Genomic DNA, 24,348 nt, shown 5'->3' with positions numbered 1-24,348 from the left:
ACCATTGTTAGAACCAGTTCTATCACTAAAAGATAATTTCGATTTCTTATATGATTCTGACTTCGGTGGCTAGGATTCACTCACAAATTATTAAACATTCAGTGAGATTCTGTACTTTAAGGCTAGCCATTTAGACACAAGAAATAGAGAAGGGCATCCTAATATTTCTTCGCTGTAGACTGCTTGTTATCCTTTATTTATTTTTTTTATTATTATTTTGGCTCTTGTTAGACACTGAATTTTTAATATGTTACCAAACCTACCTCTTCTGCAAAATGGTAATGAGAACTTTATTTGCATTGTGAATATACTAGAAGAAATCAACCAGCTAGATTGTATCCCATGAAATTTTAAAATTCTAATTGCTGGCTTGTTATGATAAAGAAATTCTATTATTACTCTGGCAATTATGCATAGGTTATTAAATTCATACTTATGGTTGCAGTTTTTTCTTCACATTTTAATAATTAGTAGACAAGAATTCTAACTCTCAACACATCTAGGTATTTATGGATAAATTTATTGAACAATAAAAAGTATGTTATTTTTACTATTGTAAATAATAATGCAGTATGTTTTCTTATATAGAATCCTGGATATGCTGGACGCCAAGAACTACCAGAAAATCTCAAAATGCAGTTTAGAAGTGTTGCAATGATGGTTCCAGATAAACAGGTACAATTACTGATTGAACTGGAAAAAAAAAATTATTTTAGTTTGCTTACCTATCTTCAGAAAAACTAATGGAATTTCTAAAAAAATTGTATTTCAGATAATTATAAGAGTTAAGCTTGCAAGTTACGGATTTATTGATAATGTGTTCTTGTCTCAGAAATTCTTTGTTCTTTATCAACTTTGTGAGGAGCAGCTCACTAAGCAGGTAGTGTTACGTATTCCCTTCCTCTTTGTCTTCATATTTACACAATACAGCCCCTTAGTTTGGTTTTGGGTTGTGCAGATTGTTTTTTGAAGCATCACTTTTATGCTTTTTACAAAATACCGAAGTAGTTTAAATATAATTTAAACAAATGTCTCGAAAAATTTTTGAACAAGTAATCGTGTTAATTCTGTATATGTAGTCACATACATGCGTTTGGTTAATTGTTAAAGAATGACAGTTTGTAGTTGCACGTGCATGAGATTCTCTGCCTAAACATGGCAGCCAGGTAAAAATTAACCCAGTTCTGTCATTTTTCTGTGAGAATTATCTGGGGCTAGAGAAAGTAGTTGGAAATTGGAAACCACAGGAGGAACATCTCAAGTTTGATTTAAGTTGCCCTTCTTCCCATAGTGCTGCTTTGATCTGAGGACCTAGTCTGGAATATAACTATTTATTTTTTTTAGAACCCTGCTATAGAGAGCTATAAAATAATTGCTATATGGCATTATAAATGGCTAAGTCGATTAAATTTAAATTAGAAAAGAAAAACCTTATAACTTCCTTCCCCTTTCCTGAAAATAACCTTAGTATCCTTCATTTATTTTAATAGAATAATTCCTCAACAGCAACAACAACGATTCCTATTTTAGCTACCTTTTCCAATCAGGGCAACTATACTATGCAATATGCAAATAAGATTTGACATACTGATGAAATAAATAAAGATAGAGAATTTGTTACTGATGCATAAGCCTTTTGCCCCTCTCTAGGTCCATTATGACTTTGGTCTGAGGAATATCCTTTCAGTACTGAGGACTCTTGGATCTCAGAAGAGGGCCAAGCCAAATGAAAGTGAATTAAGTATTGTTATGAGAGGACTAAGAGATATGAATCTTTCCAAGCTGGTAAGAATCTAATTTAATATTTTAGCGCCAGGTATAGGCAAGGCTACTAGATGTTTTATGGGATTTTGTGGAATATTAGAAAAAATCTCAAACATCCTTTTCTTTAAAAACTGAAACATGATAATAATCTTGTTATCATTAAACAGCAGTGGGAGTTTATTAGACTTGTAAACAGTGCTCAGGGTGCAAAGTTTCAAACAGGTTAAATAGTGGCTTAGCTGTGGGCATGATATTTTATGTACTGACTTGTGTACAGACTGATTCTGTAACATAAGTAAACTGAATAATTTGGGTATTTACTAAATTAGACTTTTAAAGATTTCTTTCCAGATAGCATGTTCTTTCCAATATATCCTACAAGTGATTTACAAATCAATTTTACAAATAAATTCCAGTGTCTACTCAGAGGGAAATTTCTTTCAATTTTGAATTTATTTCTCACATGGTATGTGGATGACATTTTCAAAATACTATTTTGGTAGTGACCTGTCCTATTGGCTGGCTGTGTTTATGAACATATGAATCTGTATTTAGAAAAATCTTTCCATACAGTTTATGATTTTAAAATAGAGATTCATTTTGGTTTGAGAGCATTCTTTAGATAACCATGCTTTAAGCACTTAATAACTTTTTTGTTTCAGATAGATGAGGATGAGCCTTTGTTTCTCAGTCTTATCAATGATCTCTTTCCGGGGTTACAGTTAGACACTAGTACCTATGTTGAGCTTCAGTCTGCAGTAGCTAATCAGGTTGAAGAGGCAGGATTGATTAATCATCCACCATGGAATCTTAAGCTTGTTCAGGTAAAACCTTTTTTTTCCAAAACATTTTAAACAAACAGGAGTCAGAATACCGTGTTAGTATCTAAACCACTGTCTCACTCAAGGACCTGTGCTTCTAATATGGGGAAAAATGAAGGTGCATCATACTAAGGAAGGCTATTCCAAGAGACTTATGTTTTTATTTCTTTAAATTATCCAGAAGAAGAAAAAGAAATACCTTAAAGCATGCTGTTACCCCAACCTTTCCTGGATATGGTATGAATGAAGCAGCAAGGTGTGTACATGGGTCTCTAACATGAGTTTCTTAGTCTAGAGTAGGGACAGTAGGGTATAAGAAGGGTTGGGAGGCATTTTGAAGGCCAAAGCAGTAAATAAAGAGTGAGACGAAACCTAGCCAGGGCAAAACTTCTGCTGAGTAGGAGGAGAGAACTAAAAGACCTTTATAAAGGCAAAGAAAAATGTAAGAGGTATGTATTTCTGGCTTAAATGTGTACTGTAATGAAGAAGAGTCTTCATTATGAGTTTGAGCAGACATTGTAGTAAACAAGGTTTTTCTCACATAAGTTTTGAGAACCTATACACTGGTTGGGTAATCATCCAGTTTACCTCTATTGAGTTGAAAGAATTAAAGTATAAGAATGTATAGATCTTAGCATATGCTATGACAGGCTTATGGAAACCTATAATGAGGTTAAGCATGCAAGTGAACGTGTATGTAGGTACTATAAAATGGAAGAACCAAAAATAGTGTCAGTAACAAGAATGACACTCATACAAAGGGAATTGTTTCTCTCAAGGACATGCATGATTGGAAGATTAAAATTATAAAGAGATTTCAGAGGCTTTCTAGGCTACAAAGGATGTGAACAAGCCCAGCTACTGTCAATTTGTATCTGTAGTGTTCAAAGCTAGCATCCTGCTGAAGTGCATTACCCACCTGACTACTGTGGAAAGACCCCACCTAAGTGGAATGTGTATCCTTCTCTTACCTGAATGCAAGAGTTTTAGTAAGAAAATACATAGAACCTGAGTAGGAGACTGTGTAGCAAAAAGTTGTTGCAAACAATGTTGTTCGCATAAAACAAAAAGTTGCTTCCTTTTGACATGAATAATACTTGTTTCTTAAGGAATCCAGAAATAGACCCTGGGCCCTGGCAGCTTGCCAGGAGTGTAGTATGTTTTGTTTACCTTGTGTTGCAAGCTCGTTAGACCTGGAGTGTGTTCTGATGGAAAAGCAAAAGAGAGAAAATCGTTAAGGTGTTGCAAGAAATAGTTTTGACTTCATGTAATTTTGGATTACAGTAATTTGTGTTCAGTGTAGGATAATCTTTATGATGTGATGTTGATTAATGAATATGTAGTTATTTAATATGAAGGAAAAAAGGTGTTTAAATGGCTTTTTGGACTTGTACTCCAGCATAACAATTAAATGGCTGACAGTTGTATTTCTGACATGCAATCATGTTTGAAACTAACTTTAAATTTATTATTAAAGACAGTTAACTTATGCTTTGATGATCTTTATGCCAACACACTTCCCTGTAAACATTCTTCTTTAAAGAGCAAACATAACAAATGCAGCAGACTCACAACTCAAGAAATAAATAATTAGACAATCACTAAACAATTATAAATTGATAAGCTAGAAAGGTAACTAGAGAATTGTTGCTCTTCTGTCTTTTTGCTCTACTCTTTTTTGAGAACACACTTTAATTATTGATGATAATGATGTTTTTAAACATTATGATTTTATTGGTTTCTTGTGTTCTCTGATTCTTTGGGGTTTTTTCTGCATGCCAGCAGCAAGGTGTGAATACTTTATCTTGTAACATCATGCTTTAAAGAGTGATCAGCTTTGCTTTACTTTATTGGCTATATTGAAACTGTAAATTTAATTTAATTTCATTGAAATTGAGCTTGTATCCTTAATTAGTGAGATTGATTATTGATTTTTAAAATTCCATTAATTGATGAAATTGAATTCTGCTTTGTAAAATTTGTCAGCAAATTTGTCAGCCAGAATTATGCTGTCTTCTAATTTTCGTATTTTACTTATCCCTACTTTTTGAATAAATAGTCAATTAATAATTGTTAAACACTGTTGATGGTTAAGATTAATAACCTTTACCATTTCTAATGGCTGAAAACTATATTGCTCTACAAGCATTTATTTGTAATTTTGCTGACTGCCAAGATGAAGTATAGCTCCAACTGACACTGAAGAACATTTTACCCTGTGGAAATATGCTTGCATCTTCTTGAAATGCAACCTCAGAATAGAGACTTAGTGAAGCTATAGGTCTTGAAGTGCTAGGCTTGTTTGTTGTCTGTACAGTATTAAAATAGAAACTACATTATCTCTTATGATCTAAGAACCTTTAAAGAAACTAGATGTAAACTAAGAAAGGCACTGTGACCTTTGTACTTATACCAGATTTCTGAACATTTCCAAACTTGTCTCACTTAAAAGACAAAACTGTCACATGATTTGTTGAAAGAGAATAAGGGATACAACGCATTGTAGTATTCTACAAAGTGCAACATTTTGCCTTATGTTACTTCACAGCAACTGAAATATGTCTCTGTTATCAAACCAGAGGTATATTTATGTCTCTGCTCAGACACCACCTAATTTATAGAAAGTTTTGCTCCACATTCTGCAGGCTGGATCTATATTGTCCTTCACATGGCTTCACACTGATGACCAGCAGAATTTTTTTGTGTGAGAGAAAATACTTTTGACCATCCTGCTTAAGGTCATGTTCACCGTTTTATTCACAGCTTAGTATTTCTGGGGGCAGCACTGGTCATATGAAGGTTGCTCGTGCCTTAACGAATTCCATCTTCCACTGGGAATAAGAAGTTTGAAATTGTCAACTTCATGGTGGACTTGATCGTAGTTCAGATTTGTGGTGCCTGTAGATCTTCATCCTGGACTGATACAAACCTTTATTCAGCCTGCAGAGAAAGCAGCTACACAGGCTTCCCCTTACAAGGTTCTGTCGTCCAGGAGGACTACCACTTTTTTGTTCCTTTCAGTTGCTCCAAAAGGAGATACTTGTGTAGGCAGACCCTGCCACTTCCATAGCAAGCCTAAAGCTAATATTAAAAGAAAAATAGAAAATTCATTAAAGAACTGTGCTGAACCTAAACCCATCCGCAATCCTGAAGGAAGTGTGGTCCTTATGTTTATTTCGTGTAATCAGGAGTTTTAGGGCTGTATTGATTAGTCATTCTTCTGTTGCATTAATGTTTTGCTACTGCTTATTTTTCCTTTTGAATAATACAGAAAAATCCTTTTAAAAATCTAGTAAAATTATTTCCAGTTGCTTTGAAAAGTTTAGGCAAGGTTTAGTTCTGTAAACTGTTTTATAGTAAACTTGCTTGGTGCTTAGAAGATTAGGATGTGAAGGTATATACTATGTAAAAATCAACAAACGCATGCAAATTTCAGTTCTGAGCATATAATTTGTATGTCTAGTAAATTTATAATCACCGACTATCAAGTGTATTAAATGTAAGCAAAACTCTTCCAAAAGCATATATTTCTTAAAATTTTTTTTTTTATTTTTTTTTAATAGTTGTACGAAACTTCTGTAGTACGTCATGGGTTGATGACACTTGGACCTAGTGGATCTGGAAAAACAATGGTCATAACTATATTAATGAGATCTCTGGCAGAATGTGGCCAACCTCATAGAGAAATGCGTATGAACCCCAAAGCTATTACTGCTCCTCAAATGTTTGGAAAATTAGATGCTGCAACTAATGATTGGACAGATGGAATCTTTTCTACACTGTGGAGGAAAACACTGAAAGCTAAAAAGGGTAAATAAATACTTTTTGTGTGGTACCATAAAAATACCTCTTGAATGATATGTTGAGAAAAGCATCTTGAACTTGCAAGTGTGGTGAAGTTCCCTCTTGAGAGAAACTATAGAGAACATAGATGAGGTTATAGTTCACTTCTCGGGAAAGGGCAACAGTTGTGCTTCTCAGGAGGGTTGGTGGGGAGAAGAAGGAGAAAGTTAGATTAGGTTGGGAAGGAAGAAGTTGATTCTGGAGAAAGAAAAGGGGAAGGGGGAAAGATATTTTAGTTTTTTGTCTTTGTTTCTTATCATCCAAGTCTATGTTAATTTGCAATAAATTAATTTTTCCCAAGTTGAGCCTGGTTTGCCTGTGACAATAGTTGGTAAGTGAACTCCCTGACTTTACCTCAACCCACGAGCATTTTCACCTTATTTTCTCCCTCTCTCCTGTTTGAGGAGGGGGAGTGAGAGCGTGGTGCAGTATTTGTGTGGCAGCCACAGTTCTAGACCATCTTTTGTAAACTTATTTTCTTGCTCTTTCAGCATGGTGATATGAACTATGTCTCTTCTGATTATTTTTCCAGGTGAAAATGTGTTTCTGATTTTAGATGGTCCTGTAGATGCAATCTGGATTGAGAATCTAAACTCAGTTTTGGATGATAACAAGACCCTCACTCTAGCAAATGGAGATCGAATTCCTATGTCTCCTACATGTAAGCTGTTATTTGAGGTCCACAACATTGAGAATGCCTCTCCAGCAACAGTTTCTCGAATGGGTATGGTCTACATCAGTTCTTCTGCCCTCAGCTGGAGACCAATATTGCAAGTAAGATTATCATTGCTGGCTACTCCTACCTTTACCTTGTTATACATTTTAGACTGAAAATGATTGTGGATGTTTTTCAGGCATGGCTGAAAAAACGTTCTTCTGAAGAAGCTGAAGTTTTACAAAGTTTGTATGATAGAATCTTTGAACAAGCATATACCTATATGAAACTAAACCTTAATCCAAAAATGGAGCTTCTGGAATGTAACTACATTATGCAGGTAAAACAGATACTGTGTAAGTCTGTATGAATTGACTGACTATAGTAAGTGTGCCGATATAGCAAAAAGAACATTTGATAGCAATAAAATTTAATTTGAAAAGATTATTTCCTAACAAAGAGAACCTCAAACTCAATATTTGTTTCTTAGGCAATATAAGACAAACTGCTAGAGATGTACAGAAGAAAATTTTACTTCTCTCTGTTGTTTCACATGTAGACTAGTCTTCTGTTAACTGGAATTTGCAGGCTTCAGTAAGTTTTCAGAAGCATGTGTTTAATAAGCTACTGGTTTCATTTCAGTTCTTTTAATACCAAAGAAGTTCTGGTAAGGGTCAGTCTAACCCTACTGGTAGCGTCGGCAGAAAAAGTGAAGAATATTTCTAATTGTTTTTTTATCTTGAGATGTAATAGCTGTGATTGTCAGTCAGCTCTTCCAAGGTCATTGTAGTAATTTTTGCTTGTCCCTTTCTATCAATTGGAATACTACCTTGAATGGAGTCCAAAGTTTATCAGTGATTTATTAATAATAAAATTATGTGTTTGGCAGATTTTGCAAGACTGTCACTCCTGTACTGCGTGTCTCCAGTTGATTTGTTGTCTGTTGTCATCTGCAGATTCTGTTTCCAGACTTTTCCATTTGTCCATGTAATCTCAGTTTTACATGGGTACTCTCATAACAAAAGCAGTAGTGCCTTTGAATAAGAGGGTAGAGAAGATAATATTTTGGGTAACACTTCAATTTAACATTAAAGTAGTCAGTTTGCACCCAGTATCTCTTTACTTACTGTTCATTAAGGATTTAGCTTCAGATTTTCAACAGTTTGAAGTACTTTGCTGCAAATTAATAGCCACAGTAAATGCTGCAAAGATTAACCGTGCAGTATCAAATGGAAGTAGGGGATCTGTAGAATTGAAGTCTATAGGCAGAAACTATGTAACTTGTGAATTTATAGTGATAAACAAGATGGACATGATATGTGCAAAATTTTTAGAGAGAGATAATTTTTTCTTCTACATTTGTTATCTATGAAACCTCTGACTGAGTTGGTGGTGTCTTCATGAAAGACTTTTTCTGGAACTAGAGGTTTCTATGTTGTTTTTGATCAGGGGTTGTTAAGTAAGCAAGTCAGTGTCCTACTCATACTGCTGATGAGTATTTCCCTGATGCAACCTGTATTGAGTGTTTCTTCCAGTGAATAAAAATCTCTACTAAGTTTCTGTCATAGGTGAAACAGAGTAAATAACCTTTAGTGGATCTCTCTGCTGGGGTTTATCTAAGAACCAGTGAGACCAGAGCTTTTACCCTACTTGATCATTTCACAAATTCACTTCCTACTTGCTTCCCCCCTCCGGTGTTACATTCACTTAGTCTTGATGATTTCTCTTCCCAGCAAGGATTTCTTTCTTGGTGTGGGAAGGTAGGGCAAAAAGTCTTGTTGGTTTCTGTACTGTGCAGCCTCTTGCAGCTACCAGGATTGCGCATTACTTGACAAGGTTTCTTGGCATCCTCCGGAATTTGTCTACGTGCATATCTGTGATTTCCAGGATATTCTCGCATTTTCAGGATCTTTTCTCCAACCAGGATCTTCACCTCCTTCTTTCTGGGCCCCTTTTTTTCCAAGGCTGTTTCTTTGGGGGGCCCTTCTTTTCTGCACCACCTCTCCTTTCCAGAGCCTTAAGATCCCAGTTTTGCCATAAATGGTCTATGTGCAGAAGCACTGTACCTTAGCAGCTTCCTTATTGGTGGTTCTGTCTTATGCCTTTTTATTAATAGTGGGACTCAGGATGTGCCACTTCTTTTTAGTTCAGGTGTTTTCAAAATTTACAACCATCTCAAACCAGTTGCGTCTAGCAGATAGCAGACTTGAGTTCTAAAATTCAGGTTTGGATATTAACCCACACACGCACATCTACCAAATTATCTGCCATTTGTTAGCATTCACAATTTAACCTATTTTTTAATCTACAACAGCTTCATAATTGTTTTATATAAAAAGTGATCTCCCCTTAGCTTTTCTCCTTGTAATTTCCACTGACTTTCTAACTGTATATGTTCTAGTATTGTTCCTGGCTGATTTTTTTTTTCTGGTGTTTTTACTTATACGTTTTTCTTTTGGCTGTTTACCATCCTCTGGCCCACCTCATTAGGTGGACAAATGGAATTTATTTTAGGAGGTTCAACACAGTTTTTGTTTAGGGTTATTCTGCCTTACAAGCCTATTGGAAAAGTCAGTAAATTTGTAGCTAAAGGAGATCTGATTGATATGGTCTACATGAGGGACCAAAGGTGTTCGACAGAGTTCTTTACCAGGGATTTTCATGGAAGCTAAGCAGTCATAGCAGAAAATAGGAGGTTCATTTCTAGAAAAATAACTAATAAGAAGATAGGAAATGTGTGATTGGAGTATCAGTTCTTAGGAAGAACAGAGGCTACCACTGATCCTGAAGTAACTTTGCTGGGACCAATGCTGTTCAAAGTGTTCATAAACAATTTGGAAAAGTTTTAGGTGAAGTTTACTGATGATTCTAAATTATTCAGGGTAGTAAGGACAAAACAGCTAACCATGAAGAACTGTAGACAGACTTTATGAGACTGAGTAAATAGGTAATAAAATGGCAAATGAAATTCAGTGAACATAAGCATGAACGGGTTCACCCAGGGAAAAACAAATTGTTCAATGTCATGAATAACAGACCTATAGAACATATTGCCAAAGGGTGTTACAGATGATAAAAGTTTATATAGGTTCAAGACCAGTCTTGGTATTTTCAAAGTGGAAAAATCCATAGAGGATTACTAAACCCAGAAAAAGTGTATTTGGTTCAGAAGGCCCCAAGCTGAAGAGACTACTAGCAGGAAGTTACACCCCCAGTACCACCACAAGCCAAGAGAGGTTTTTTTTTTTTGTTTTTACTCTTCTCTAAGTGTCCACTTTTGGTTACTACTGCAGACGAGATGCCGGACAAGCTGAAGTTTTCATATGATTTGTTGCAACCATTTGTGTGGTTTTATAAGTCAGTTTAATTTTTTCTGTTTTCTTTCTCCAAAGACTAGTTACAGAATATTGCTAAAACCCAGAGCATCATGGGAAATTTTGAACTCAATCTTGTATTTGAGGGAACAAAAGGATTTTGTCCAGATAAACTGGGACACAGTCTCTCCAGAAATAATTAGAGAAATCAATTGTCTTCCAAAAAAAAGAAGTGCCATTATTTTAACATTATAAAGTGTAATTAATACTGATTAATCATTTTTTTAAAACCGAATTTTAAAGTAACCAAAAGTATTCTGACTATTTAGGTCCTTTGTGTAGGCTGCATTAAAACTGTATAGTACTGCATTACTTCCCACTTCAAGTATGAGACCCAAGACATCATAAAGAGTACAAATTCTAAGATCTGATTAAAAATCCACTTCACTGTTAAAAAGACATATTTTAAAACAATGTGTTTGACACTGCCTCATAGCGAAAGGGAATATTAGTCATGTTATCTAAGACAGTCAAAGGTCTGGTTTCATGAGTGACAATTGTAGATAGCAAGTGTCATGGTGTAACCCCAGCCGGCAACTAAGCTCACAGCAACACAGCTGCTCACTTACTCTCCCCCGGTGGGATGGGAGAGAGGATTGGAAGAGTAAAAGCGAGGAAAAACTCGTGCATCAGGACAGTTTAATTAGTAAAGCAAAAGCTGTGCACACAGGCAAAGCAACACAATGAATTAATTCACCACTATCCATTGGCAGGCAGGTGTTCAGCTATCTCCAGGAAAGCAGGGCTCCATCATGCATAATGGAGGGGGAATGTCCCCCCCTTCCTTCTTCTTCCCCTAGCTTTATCTGCTGAGCATCACGTCATATGGCATGGAATATCCCTTTGGTCAGTTACAGTCAGCTGTTCTAGCTGTGTCTGTGGGATACAACTTCTTGTGCACCCCCACCCTACTCGCCGGTGGGATGGTGTGAGAAGAAGAGGCCTTGACTCTGTGTAAGCACTGCTTAGCAATAACAAAAACATCTGTGTATTATCAACACTGTTTCCAGCACAAATGAAGAACATAGTCCCATACAAGCTAATACATAAAGAATTAACTCTATCCCATTCAAAATGAGCAGAGCAAGTTACTAGATTTCTGGAATCTGGAATCTAGTTCCTTGGAAACAAAGTGAAGCAATCATAAATTAGGATATTTTAATCTATTTTTTTTAAACACAAAATACAAGTTAATGTGATAGATGCATCAATTGACCGTAATTAAGATAAATACATTAAACAGATGCTCAAAATTTTTCCATGCTTAAAAATGGAAAGAAATGGCTAGGCCTGACCTACTTTTGGAGTTCTGAATATCCCAGTAGATATTATAAAATCCCTTAAAAGCTCTTACCCTAGCTCTTAAAAGACCTTTATTATATAGGCATAATTTCGAAGGATGGTTGATGATCAAATTTATATAAGTAATTTTGGAAGTTTTATCTACTTTTATATAGATATCTGTAATCTGTTTTCTTGAGTTTGTAGTTCTGAATTTTGTGGTATTCTTTGGTAACCTGTATTGGTTTTCAAATTATGGTTTAAAGTTTGAATACATATAAATAATGCAGGTGCAAATATGTATAAAAATAAAAGATGGTTGTGTAATATTTTCTTAATGCATAATATTTTAAAATATTTTCAGTCTATTAATCTTCTGGAGGGTTTGATTCCATCGAAGGAAGAAGGTGGCTTATCAACTATATCTCATCTGCATAAATTGTTCTGCTTTGCAATAATGTGGAGTTTAGGTGCTCTTTTGGAGTTGGACAGTAGAGATAAACTTGAGGCTTTCATGAGGACTCATGATAACAAATTAGACTTACCAGAAATCTCCCCTGGCACCAGTCAAACAATGTATGATTTTTATGTTACTGATTATGGTAAGAAAAAGCACTAACATTCTTTTTTTTATACTGACACTTTAAAAATGAGTTATAGCTTCTTTGAAATTTAAAATTACTCCTTTAGTCCTTATTACACAGTCATATGAGCACAGATTTTTGATGACAGTATAGTAGTAATACAGATTCTATATGCAGCACCTCTGTGCAAGTGAGATGTCAGAAACAAGGGATAGAGTGCTCATTGGTAACATTTTAGTATTTCTTTTGTTTTTAATTTTATTCTTACAGATTTCTATTAACTTAATCAGCCTGCATTTTTTAGATAATTTATGCTTTGACTGATTTAGTCTAAATTAATATTAATTTTATATTTAATTTCCTCACAGCTAGTATTTATTTTTTAAAAAATATAATCTGATTTTAATTCCACTTAATAAAAATTATTTATCCATGTCTGATAATCAGTAATAAATCTTAAAGTTTATAAAACTGTAAGAATAGTGTGATATTTTGAATATTATGAATACTGATATTTTAGGTAGTGTGATATTTTCCACAATGAACTTATAGTTTAAATAACACACACACAACCAGTTTCACAAAGAACTTAGTGTTCTTTAAGAATATATTCTCACATGAATACGTCTATTTCTCTTGTACCCAAATTCAGGTATTTTGGCCAGCAGTGTTGATTTAGCGTACACACACACAATCTGTATTTGCACGTTCTATAATTCCTCACTAGTAGTGTGAGAATGAGTTTCTAGGTAAACATTCTCTGGGGGGTTTTATTTAGATAGCTATATATAATTTAAGAAATATGTGTATGTTTAGTAGTATACATATATACATATACCATATAAATAGTATATAAAATGTGTGTATATATATGCATATATGTATATACATATACAGTGTATACATATATAAGACTAATTAGAAGTCATGACTAAGTATGTCCTTTGTTAGATGTGTTTCAGCTAGATTTGAGAAAATTTATCCATTTTTATACTTTGTAGTACTTCGCCCATAAAGTCTAGGATTTTTTTTTTTTTTGTAATAACAAAATTTTGAACATGATCAAAATATTATGAGTTATTTTCCTCCTCTTTTGTAATTTCAGGTGACTGGGAGCACTGGAGTAAAAGAGTTCAGGAATATGTTTATCCATCAGATAGTGTCCCAGACTATGCATCTATTCTAGTTCCAAATGTTGACAATGTCAGAACTCAGTTTTTGATAAACACAATCGCAAAACAACAGAAAGTAAGTACAGGATTACTTATTGAAGGACATGCCTACTATGTGAAATAAGTAGAAACTTCATTATACAGTAATGGGAGTTGCAGTAATTCTTCATGTTCTCTAGTTGTTACTTGCTAGGTGCATCATGATTTACATATTGCTTGTGTTGGTTTTAACCTCAGCCAGCAGCTAGGACCACGCAGCCACTTGTGCAGTCTTCCCCTTCCCCCAGAAGGGTAGGGAGAAGAGGGGAAAGGGAAAAGAAAAAAAGCTCATGGGTTGAGATAAAGACAATTTAATAGAACAATAACAGAAAAGGAAAATAACAACAACAATAATAATAATGACGCAAGTCACTCTCACCACTTGGTGAATTTGTACCCTCCTGAGCAATGATCATGAGTATCTGCCCCTCAGATAACCCCATTTATACACTGGGTATGATGTCTATGTATGGAATATCCCATTTGCTATTCCATCATTCTGTCTAGACTTCTCAGCTTCTATGGAAAGCTGCAAAAAGTCCTTGAAAAAATATAAACATCGCCTGGCAACAATGAAAATGATATGCATTATTGACACTGCTGTCATACCAAATCTGAAACACAGCAACCACTAGAAAGAAAATGAACTCTTTTCAGTTGAAAAGTTTCAGCATTCAGTGTGCAATGGGACTTGTCTATGCGTCCCTGTTGACTAGAATTTTCCCCTCCATGGAAGCAGTAGGCTTGCTTTGTTTTTAAGCATTTTTAAGCATTTTTTTATTCGGTAAGGTTTGATTTAATCACATATTGAATAGTGATAGAAATTTTTTATTATTTTTTTTGTTCCTCCCCTGGATCAGATCCCAGCAGCATGAACTTTCTTTCCAGCTGAATTACATGTATTAGCTGAAACCAAAGTGGTGTTTCACAGGTCTGGCTTCCCTTCTTGGTTCTGCGAGTTTATTAGTGTCCTCTGTGTTGTCATGGTTAGTTGATCACTTGGATGTTCAAAAACAGGGTGAAGAATGAGACTGTGTGGTATCACTGTGGCTGTCTGTTGGAGAGCATTAATTTAAAGCAGGAGCAAGTCAGTCAGGAGTACCTGAGCTTTTCAAATCTCTTGCAGGAATCTCCTGCGTTATCAACTTCAGTGCTCTCAGTCATAAATAATACATCCTCCCTTTTGCAAACTGAAAAAATTCCTTTCACGGAATGGGTATAATAATGAAGATAATACCATCTGTGAAAAATATCAGTAGGATGAAAATCTGAGCTAGAAAAAAACACATGGAGGATACTTACATGCCTGAAAAAAGAGCAGGGTTCTTAACTAGCTCACTTTCATGAGATGAAATGGGAGATTTCTATATGAGGTTTAAGAGAAAGGAAAGAAGTATTAATCCTTTGGTTCAGCAACTTTCTGTTTACATTCAGATTTTACCACAATAAGAAGGAAACCAGGAAGGGCTTTCTTCCTTCTTGAGACATTTATTACTGCTTTTTTTTTTTTCCCCAGGGAAATGACACTTAATGTACAAATTGACCAGAAAATATATTACGTAATGCTATATATATTATATGCAATATTAAGAGAAAGCAGAAATAAAATACTTGCTATCAAAATATTAGCTTGAAACAAGAATTTTCTCCACCTTTAATTTGAATAAGCCATCAGAGAGGAGTAAAAATGCTTTGAAAAATAGAAATATATACAATGAGGCACACATTAAGATAGTATGAGTTGTAAGAGCCAAGAGTGCCATATTAGAAGCATCAAATGCTGCTGTTGTAAATACTGCAGTAATAAGGAGACAGAATAATTATAGTCTAATTAAAAGGGAGCTTGTTTCCAGTAATAAAACGATCAGTACAGAAAAAAAAAAAAATTGGGGAAAATTTCTGAGGTTTTCTGACTGTTTTGTGAACATCCTTGCCTGAAATTGCTTTGTCAAAGCTTGATATCCTGACTAAGTGATTTAAAGGCCCTATGCAACAGCAATAATCTTGTTCTTAAAAGTATTCTGAAAAAAATGCATGGGTTTCATATTCCTCCATGGGTGTTTAGAGAAAGAATCAAGCATGCCCATGATAGGCAGTTGATGAAATTCAGGACAAAAAGCGCAGGTCAAGTTTGGTTCCAGTTCTGAAAAACATACTGCTATCAGAGGACACATGGACTCTTTAAGGATCCAGAAGGCCTTTCTGGCTAGGTCAGTTTATATCAGCATAATTAGGCTGGGGAACCTGGGTAACAGATTTAAAATTCCAATTTAGGAGAAGAGAAGCGGTGGATGGGAGCCAGTGCTCCTTAAAGGAAGGATGGTGTTCTCTTGAGAAAAGTTGAAGAACAACTGCCTGCATTGAAACAGATGATTTTCCTTTGTTGCTGTTAAGTAGGAGTAGTTCTCAGTTCCTTTTGTGAGTGGACCATAAAACACATTTTAGCTTCAATGTTAAATTGCTTCTTCTTCTACCAGTTTCACTGGCCTGTCTAAAAGGGTACCTGAACAGTACAATACTCACTGCAAATTAATTTTATGTATCTATCTCCTCACACATTCAGTTTAGAGGAAAACCTACCAAAATATGTTTTGATGCTAGTTGTGTGATGTAACTATCTGTTACAGGGGGTTTTGCTTACAGGAGAACAAGGGACTGCAAAGACAGTCATGATTAAGGCATATATGAAGAAATATGATCCAGAAGAGCATTTGTCAAAATGTTTAAACTTTTCATCTGCCACAGAACCATTTATGTTTCAGGTAAAATATAGATTTTAAGCGATTCTTACATATCATTTCCTTGCTAAATATTTAAAGTGTACTTAATTCTGATGATAAAAGAAGTTATTTAGAAATGAAGTCTAAAAGATCTTTTTCCTCTGAGTCACTTCAGAAAATTCCATAAAAAATAATTTTTGAGATAAGAATTAAGTATAGTCACTCACAGGGAGATACATGTATTTGTATGCTTTTTCATTATGGAATTCTAGGAATCCATTTTTTGCTGAAGACATTTCTTTTTCATTTTAGATTAATGAAAATTTTTGGTTATACATCTTCAGATTTTTCCTGATTCTTTAGTTTATAACCATAATTTTTATTTTTGTTAAATGAAAACATTTTTCAACTTTCTTATTTTTCCTCAGCTCAGGAGTGAATACAGCATCAGGAATACAATCTTTAAGGTCCTCTATCATCATAACTTTGTAGAGATTTCCCTTTCCCAATATAACTACTAAAAAATCCATATAAATAGAAAAAAATGCTACCGATAGTTTTTTCAAGTGATTAAAAGGATGATTTATACCACTGTGCTATGATTCAATACTATGAATTTCCTAGGATGTAATCCTATAAGTTGAATTGGCTACATTACCTCTTTGATGCAATGAATTCATGGTGATAATCTGCCAGGAGGATAAAGTAATCATATTAGAATATTTATTCATTGAAAAGTCTGCTTATGGAGACAATCTTATGAACTCCATCCCAAAATTAAGCGGCTTTTTTAAAAAGCTAATGTAAATGTAACAGTGAAAAGTAATGGCTCTAAATATCTTCTTTCTTTTTTTTTTTTTTTTTAATTCCAAACTCACAGAATGTTTGCTGAGCTTTTCTGTTATGCATAAGATCTCTGGCCATGGTTTATATCAAACTGTGAGACAGAGTAAATCAGGCATCCTTTCATGCATGCAAGATTAATTGAACAGTCAGTACGTACCTCTGTCTCGGTGTCCTTTACTTAGTGTATTATGAGTCCCTAGAACATTACTGTCTTGGAAACAAAACCCAGATTTCCTTGTCTCTGGTACAGAGAGTCTGTGAAAGGAACTTACTGTGTCTTCTCTCTGATACAGTCCTGTAGTACCTCAGAAGATATGCTTTCTTTTTTGGCTAGCTAGCTGAATACATAGCTCACTCTGTTGATGTCCAAGGAGATGTAGCAACAAAACAGTTGAAATGCTTCTAAACACTTGAAATAGCCACACTCAAAATAGTTTATTAATTTTGAGTCGTCATTCTCAGGTTATTTGCAAGATTGGGTGATTTTGGATCTGTTAGATGTGCTACAAAGTTCATAATTTCTTATGTAATCACTTTCTTTCTCTTAGCAGTTTCTCTTTTTCACCTTAATCACATATCTCCAAAATGACACGTTAACGTTATCAGTGTTCTGGATGTGTTTATCTTAGCATACTCACAGTTATTTTCTGTCATGAAAAAAATGGGACAAAAACATTGGAAAAAACTTGTATCTGTTTTCTCTTTCAAAAATGCTATTAATGCTTCTATCTTTATGACAGTACATGCCACTTTACTCATATAGGATGATAGTTATGCTTGTGAAGCTAAAAAATTATTTGTCTAAGGGAAACGTTTCAATGGCATTTTTTCTGCCATTGTTTATGTTCCAAGTACATTTAGAAAGACTGTAAAGCTGTAGAACTTCGAAGATATATTTCAATTACATATCAACGTCTAATTAGTCGATTGGATCCTGCTTCTTATTTAGTTCAAAACTCAGTCTTAAAAGGTTATTGCCACCAAGGTGTTAAAATATTGCATTACTTAGCTTACAAGACATTTGGGAAATTACTGTCAAAGGAATCTAAGTTGCCTCTGTGTGGTCTGCAGTTGTACTGCAAATATGAGCTTAACTAGGGGAAATCCAAAGCAATAAACATTTTCAGACAGTGCATGTCAGACTCTCTGAAACCAGGTTCCATTCCTCTCCAGAGCTACCCTTTGGAAGGGAGATTCTTAAATGCCTTTCTAAATAAGTCTGATATTTATAAAAATTATGCTGTGGATAATGAAAATACTATTTCTGCTTGTTGGTATTCTAGCTTATTCTTAATTAATACAATTTTGATTAATCCTTCATTTCCCAAATTGTGTGTGCTGTCTTCCTACTATCTCTTACTGATTTGTGAAGCAAGAGGGGAAAAAAAAAGATACACAACAGAATTCACAACTTCTCATTTGTTCGTTTTCTTTTCTCTTAGCAGTTTCTCTTGCATTAATCTTGACATGTTTGAAGACTGAAATACAATTCACAAGAAGATGTAATGTTTCATACAGAGATAATGCATCATACTAAAATTAATGCCCTTTTAGTTTGGTGACTTCATGGTAATAATGGGCTTCAATGCTGATAATGAAATAATAATTTCCAAGTTTGAAAACTTTTTAAAAACTTCTCTGGTAGCCAGAGTTGGGTTGCAGGACATAGTTCTAAGGCTGGGGATTTGCATAGGAATGAGTGTGATGAACGGGAGAATAGGGTTCCTTAATGAAGAATCAGAGATGAAACTAGTAACAAAAAAGAAGAAATCATTGGATAAGTGCTGTAGCAGAAAGCAATAAGACATACGTTTTTTAACACGACATTTTTGCTTTAGATGCAAAACAAGAACTTTCTTTAATTTTTAGAGGACAATAGAGAGTTATGTGGACAAACGCATTGGAAGTACCTATGGACCTCCTGGAGGCAGAAAGATGACTGTTTTTATTGATGATATCAATATGCCGTTTATCAATGAATGGGGAGATCAGGTAAACTGTTTGTTAAAAAATACAACTTATTCTCAAATTGGTGCACTTTTTTTTATATATACATGAGAACCAGTGGACTTGCTTAATATTTTAATTAACTGTTAATTGTTGGAAATGCTTTCTAACTATGGTACATTGGTGAAGAAAAAAGAGAGAAAGGTTTACTGACAAGACAGGTAGAATAATGGTGTCATATCTTAGATTATCTCCACTTTGTCATATTTTTGTAAGATTAAATAAAAAGCTTCACTGTACTAAAGTACTGTATTACTAAATTCGAGATTGACATTAATTTGAGAGCACTATTAAACAAACTTTCTGCGAAGTGAAAGTGTGCTATCTTGGAGAAAGTAATAAAGGCTGTGTCCAAATTCAAAGGTAGCACATTGGCTTGCAAACTTGATTAAAGATTTTTTGGCTATGATGAGCCCATCTACAGCTTGGGTGTGTAACATTCATATGCCTATACAGACCCAAAATCAGGCAAAAGTCCCTCAGTTCCTTCCCGTAGGAGGTCTGAAGTATTTCCAGCCCAGGATGCTGGGTTTTCTGGAATGTCTAGTCTATCATAAAGACCAAGTATGCTTACTATTACTGTTTTTTTAATTTCTCAGAGTAAATAAATTAGACATCTGGGGCCTCTGTGCACTTTTGAAAGCTCAGGCTCTCTGGCTTCTGCAAGGCTCACAGTTTGGGTTAAGGCTGCTCATAGCATTGATCTGGTTTGTTAACAGTGTGGGTAGGAGGTCTGGTCATTAGGGTGGGCTTGGGCACATATTTAAGTGGCAGTATGGATATAAGTGAGTCTATGTAGACTGAATAGTTCCTCCTCTTCACTTTAGCAAGCTGTTTTTGTCAAAATGGAAGCCAAGCATGGTTTTAGCATCTCTGAAGTGGAACCTGGCTTTCTACCTAAATGCCAATATATATCAGTTCTTTGGTTTACATCATTTGCTCTCACTTGAGAGAACTTTAATTATTTTTTCTAAATTGAAACTAGTGTTGAATTACCCACAACACTGAGCTGCTTGACTGTAGTCTAGAACATAGGTGATTGTGTTTGAGGAAGAACCCTCACAGGCCCAGATAGTGTTCAATAATAGAAAGGATCTTCATTATGAAAGGACCTCCACTAAGTCTTCCATTATGGCCCCAAGACATTGCTGAAATATTTTTAATGGGATGATGGTTTGTGACTGGTGCACTGCTGCGTATCATGTGGCTTTGTTAGGGTATGTAAGCACATGAGACTTGCTGAATGTCATTTCAGCAGTTGCTACGGGGGCAAACTCTGGTGCCCCCTGATCTGTAGAGTGGAGTGAATAAACTTTTCAGAATAAACAGCTTCCTGTTTCAAAAAAATAATTAGTTGTTTTGCTTTGAAGGAGGCCAAAGGGAAAACTGAAAAGCATAGTTTGAACACCTAGAGCTGAATGTCCAGCAGCAAAATATGGAACAAAACAATTTTTTTTTTCCAGTTCATTGCCTTAACTTTCTTTAGTCAAAAGGAATACAAACACATTTGGTTGATAATATGTGGTGGTACAGCTCTGAAAGAATTTTCCTGCTGTTTAAAATCACATGAACTGAGATCTCCCGTAAGACTAAGGAAGATGGTTTAATCTGAGTTTAGATTCAAGTGAAAACCTCTTTCTAGGGATTAGTGGTAGAATTACAAGAAGAAATAAAATTATTGAGGTATATTTTCTTTTTTTCTTGTTTGAATTTCTAATTTGTACAAGTTACCTAACCTTACAGGTAACAAATGAAATTGTTCGTCAGATGATGGAAATGAAAGGAATGTACAGCTTGGATAAACCTGGAGACTTCACTACAATTGTAGATGTACAATTAATAGCAGCAATGATACATCCTGGAGGAGGCCGTAACGATATTCCCCAGCGTTTAAAAAGACAGTTTTGTGTATTCAATTGTACATTGCCATCCAATGCATCCATAGACAAAATTTTTGGTACTTCTTTCTCTTGTTTTAGTATAATCTTTTTTCATAATTTGATAATTGACAAAATGTATAAAAGTATGTTCTCTTTCTCACTTTCATCATGCAAATTAGAGTATTTCCAGTGAAACAACTGAAGCTGTATTACAGCAAAAATGGTGCCATGAAACAGAAATTAACCCCTTTAAATTCTTGTCTTTCTAGTTTTGGACATACAAAATAATTAATAAAAAAAATAATGGCATTTACTGGAAGAATATGAGCACTCCTATTGCTATGTAGGTTACCATTCCACCTCTGCACTGTCTGAAATGCCCTCTGTTGCTAAAGTTCTCAGTTCTGTTAACTTTGTCAATGCAGTATATCATTAAAAGCTAGCAGTTCCTGACAGTTATTTCTACACTGGTTCAGAAAGACATGGACAAGAGAGACAAAATTATTTCATTGTAATTTAAAAGCAAATTAATGCTTTAAATAAGTACTTATATGTCTTTCTCACAACCTACTTTATTATGTCCTACAGCTGGAGTTTAATTGTATATTGTATTTTACCTTTTCAGGTGCTATTGGCTGTGGATACTTTCATTCATGTAGAAAATTCAGTCCTGAAGTATGTGATATGGTGAAAAAATTGGTCCCAACAAGCAGAATATTGTGGCAGTGGACAAAGGTATAAATTACAGGGAAAGTTTTATCACAATCAGTCTGAACAGAGTATCTATTAGTGTAATTTAGGCACGTATTCCTTAAGAACATATCTATAACAAAAAAAAAAAACACACAGAAGAAAAATGGGCTAAAAAAGTTTTGGAGATGCAGTATGGAAAATATCAGATTTCAGTATGTGAGACAGATGAATGGAAATACCACTCCATTCCTTCCTATAGTTTTATTCATGTTACCCAAAGCTTTAGTCACTGTAGCTAAGGAACAGGGAGTGAAATTCTTTATACATTATAATTTTTAGTTTATAAAGGCCAGAGCAGCATATGAAATAATTACATGTTATATGAGTTGGGGTTTTACATTTAGTGATAGATCGTGCTTCCAAACAAATGAGATATTTTTGATGACTTCTTAGAAAGAATTTTCCCACAATATTATGTGTGAAAAGTAGTAGTTTTGTTATTTTTATATTTTATGAGTGAGTAATTACAAATTTATAATTTATATTATTCTTGATTCCTTCTAAATGTTACTGATTTTGAATACTAACAATATTTTTCTTTAGACAAAGATGCTGCCTACACCATCTAAATTCCACTATATTTTCAATCTTCGAGACCTTTCTAGAATTTGGCAAGGAATGTTAACTATAAAGGCAGAAGAATGCAACAACAGCACTGTCCTTCTAACACTTTTTAAACATGAATGTACCCGAGTAATTGCTGACAGGTATAATAACTATTGTATTTTGTATTTAGTAGGTTTAGCCATTTAGTTTGTTTATGCTCATACATCTGTAAAACTTCTTAATATGATAAACCTTCTTATGCCAATATGTAAAAATTTTGCCTTATTTTACATGTAGTCTGCATTGGGGTATTATCCCAACAATGTCATGCTATGTACTGATAGATTAGACCAGTAATTGGATGGAGAACTCAAAAATACATGCATATTCTATGCTGTAACCTACATTTTTTTGGCTCTTCTCTTTGGCTACACTCAGACAGTTCCTCTGTAAAATAGTGGATTGTATGGTGTCCTAAATTTATACACAGACAATAATTTAATATTGCTTTGATCTCCTCACAGAAAAAATTGTCACATGCCTATGATTAAAAAATGGCCCGTGTCCTCTAAATCTCCTTTAAAGTCTTCATAAAACAGATACAGTTGTGAGCTGAATCTGTTAAAGATCCAGTAACATTTTTGTGTTTACATTTTGTTTTTCGATTTCTTATGAAATATTAGGTGTAGTACTTAGGTGTAAGTAAAATCTTGACATATACCCACCACTACTGTGGATCTTCATGAATATAATTATTTCTTATTCTGATGTCCTGAGGAAGGTCCTTCATAATTTTTATAAATTTAATGCTTTATAATTAAAGCATTGAAGTTAAATGTTGACTTAAAAATATGTATGTGTATTTTGTTACACTGCATTTACTTTATAAAGCTATCACAAAGTGAAAGGAATGAAAAATGTTTTGCCAGGGACACAAGAGGGCTTACTATATTGCTTTGCCTTTTAGTTAGACCTAAAGGCCTTGAATTGGCAAGTGGTTAGGAGTTACCTGCCATGACCAGAATTTTTTCAATATTCAACATAGTTGCAGGAGTCTAAAATGGAATTTATCTATTTTAAAGTGCCAACTGCAGTCTGGTGCAGATGATTTGGTGTGGTAGCAGGCAAGATGTATACATAATGACTGTATAGTATTCAAACACAGTCAGGCTTAATTGCCATTATTTTAGTAACTTGTCGAAATAATGCAGAGAGCAAAGGTATAAAAGAACTGTAAGAAGTTCCATCTCTGTTTTCAAAAGATAAGAGGGACAAAGTGAAATCCTTAAGTATACATTGGTATGTGGACTTTAGCATGTACTCAGTTGGAACAGAAACAAAACAAGGTGTATAAAATTTAGAGATGAATTACACGTTGCTAAAACTGGTGGATGAAACAACTGCCCTCCATTTCAAGTAAACCTTAGAAACAGTTCCAAACGAAACACAGACCCTTCTCAAGCAGTTTTGTTCACCATCCCTACCTATACCTTTAGAATCCCTCATTTTCTTCCATGAGAGCTCTGAATCAGCTGGCAGGTGCCTCCTTATTTTCCCCAGGAAGGTGCATTAACAAACTTGAGTTAAGAGCCAAGGAAGTAAGACTGCTATTATGACCAGTTCTGATATCCCAGAGGAATTCTAATTTGAAAATCCTGCTCACTTTCACCTCTCTCTTTGGATACATATGCTGAATTCAGAAAATGCATGCAGGAAATCTAAAAGGAAATCTAGTCCATCAGTTTTCAAGAATATAGAAATGAAGGCCAGGGTTTTCTGCTGACTTTAATAGTTATTTCTCTATAATCTGAAAAAGCCTACTCAATGCAAATCCCGTACAAAGTCTAACATTGCTGATATTTCTGAGTGCCTGAACTACCATATATTATGTAAACATACAATTTTACTGAAATTGATGTTTATGTATTTATGTGTGTGATAGAATGCTGTTGATATAAAAAGGGGGGAAAAACTTTAATTTTAATTTGAAGTTAGGATCATATCCACTGATGAAAAAGTATCATACAGCTTTGAGTGTATTATTTTCTGCTTTAAAGTTAGGA

At 34.6% G+C, this 24,348-nt stretch overlaps 1 protein-coding gene across 1 annotated transcript in view; it reads left to right on the top strand.

Annotated features, from left to right (window-relative positions):
- DNAH8 (dynein axonemal heavy chain 8) overlaps window positions 1–24,348 on the top strand; it is a 132,401-nt gene that overhangs the window by 55,175 nt on the left and 52,878 nt on the right. Inside the window, exons 42-55 of the mRNA XM_074579718.1 lie at window positions 589–675; window positions 773–880; window positions 1,651–1,785; window positions 2,427–2,588; window positions 6,149–6,395; window positions 6,961–7,202; window positions 7,283–7,423; window positions 12,103–12,340; window positions 13,428–13,570; window positions 16,161–16,295; window positions 18,969–19,091; window positions 20,850–21,063; window positions 21,612–21,721; window positions 22,283–22,446. Of these exons, the coding sequence (XP_074435819.1) occupies window positions 589–675; window positions 773–880; window positions 1,651–1,785; window positions 2,427–2,588; window positions 6,149–6,395; window positions 6,961–7,202; window positions 7,283–7,423; window positions 12,103–12,340; window positions 13,428–13,570; window positions 16,161–16,295; window positions 18,969–19,091; window positions 20,850–21,063; window positions 21,612–21,721; window positions 22,283–22,446 (2,249 nt within the window). The remainder of the gene's footprint in view (window positions 1–588; window positions 676–772; window positions 881–1,650; window positions 1,786–2,426; window positions 2,589–6,148; window positions 6,396–6,960; window positions 7,203–7,282; window positions 7,424–12,102; window positions 12,341–13,427; window positions 13,571–16,160; window positions 16,296–18,968; window positions 19,092–20,849; window positions 21,064–21,611; window positions 21,722–22,282; window positions 22,447–24,348) is intronic.

The sequence above is a fragment of the Larus michahellis genome, chromosome 3, assembly GCF_964199755.1.
Source record: "Larus michahellis chromosome 3, bLarMic1.1, whole genome shotgun sequence".
Lineage (NCBI taxonomy): Eukaryota > Metazoa > Chordata > Aves > Charadriiformes > Laridae > Larus > Larus michahellis.
The sequence above is the reverse complement of the archived record's forward strand: the minus strand, read 5'-3'. Positions and strand labels throughout refer to the sequence as shown.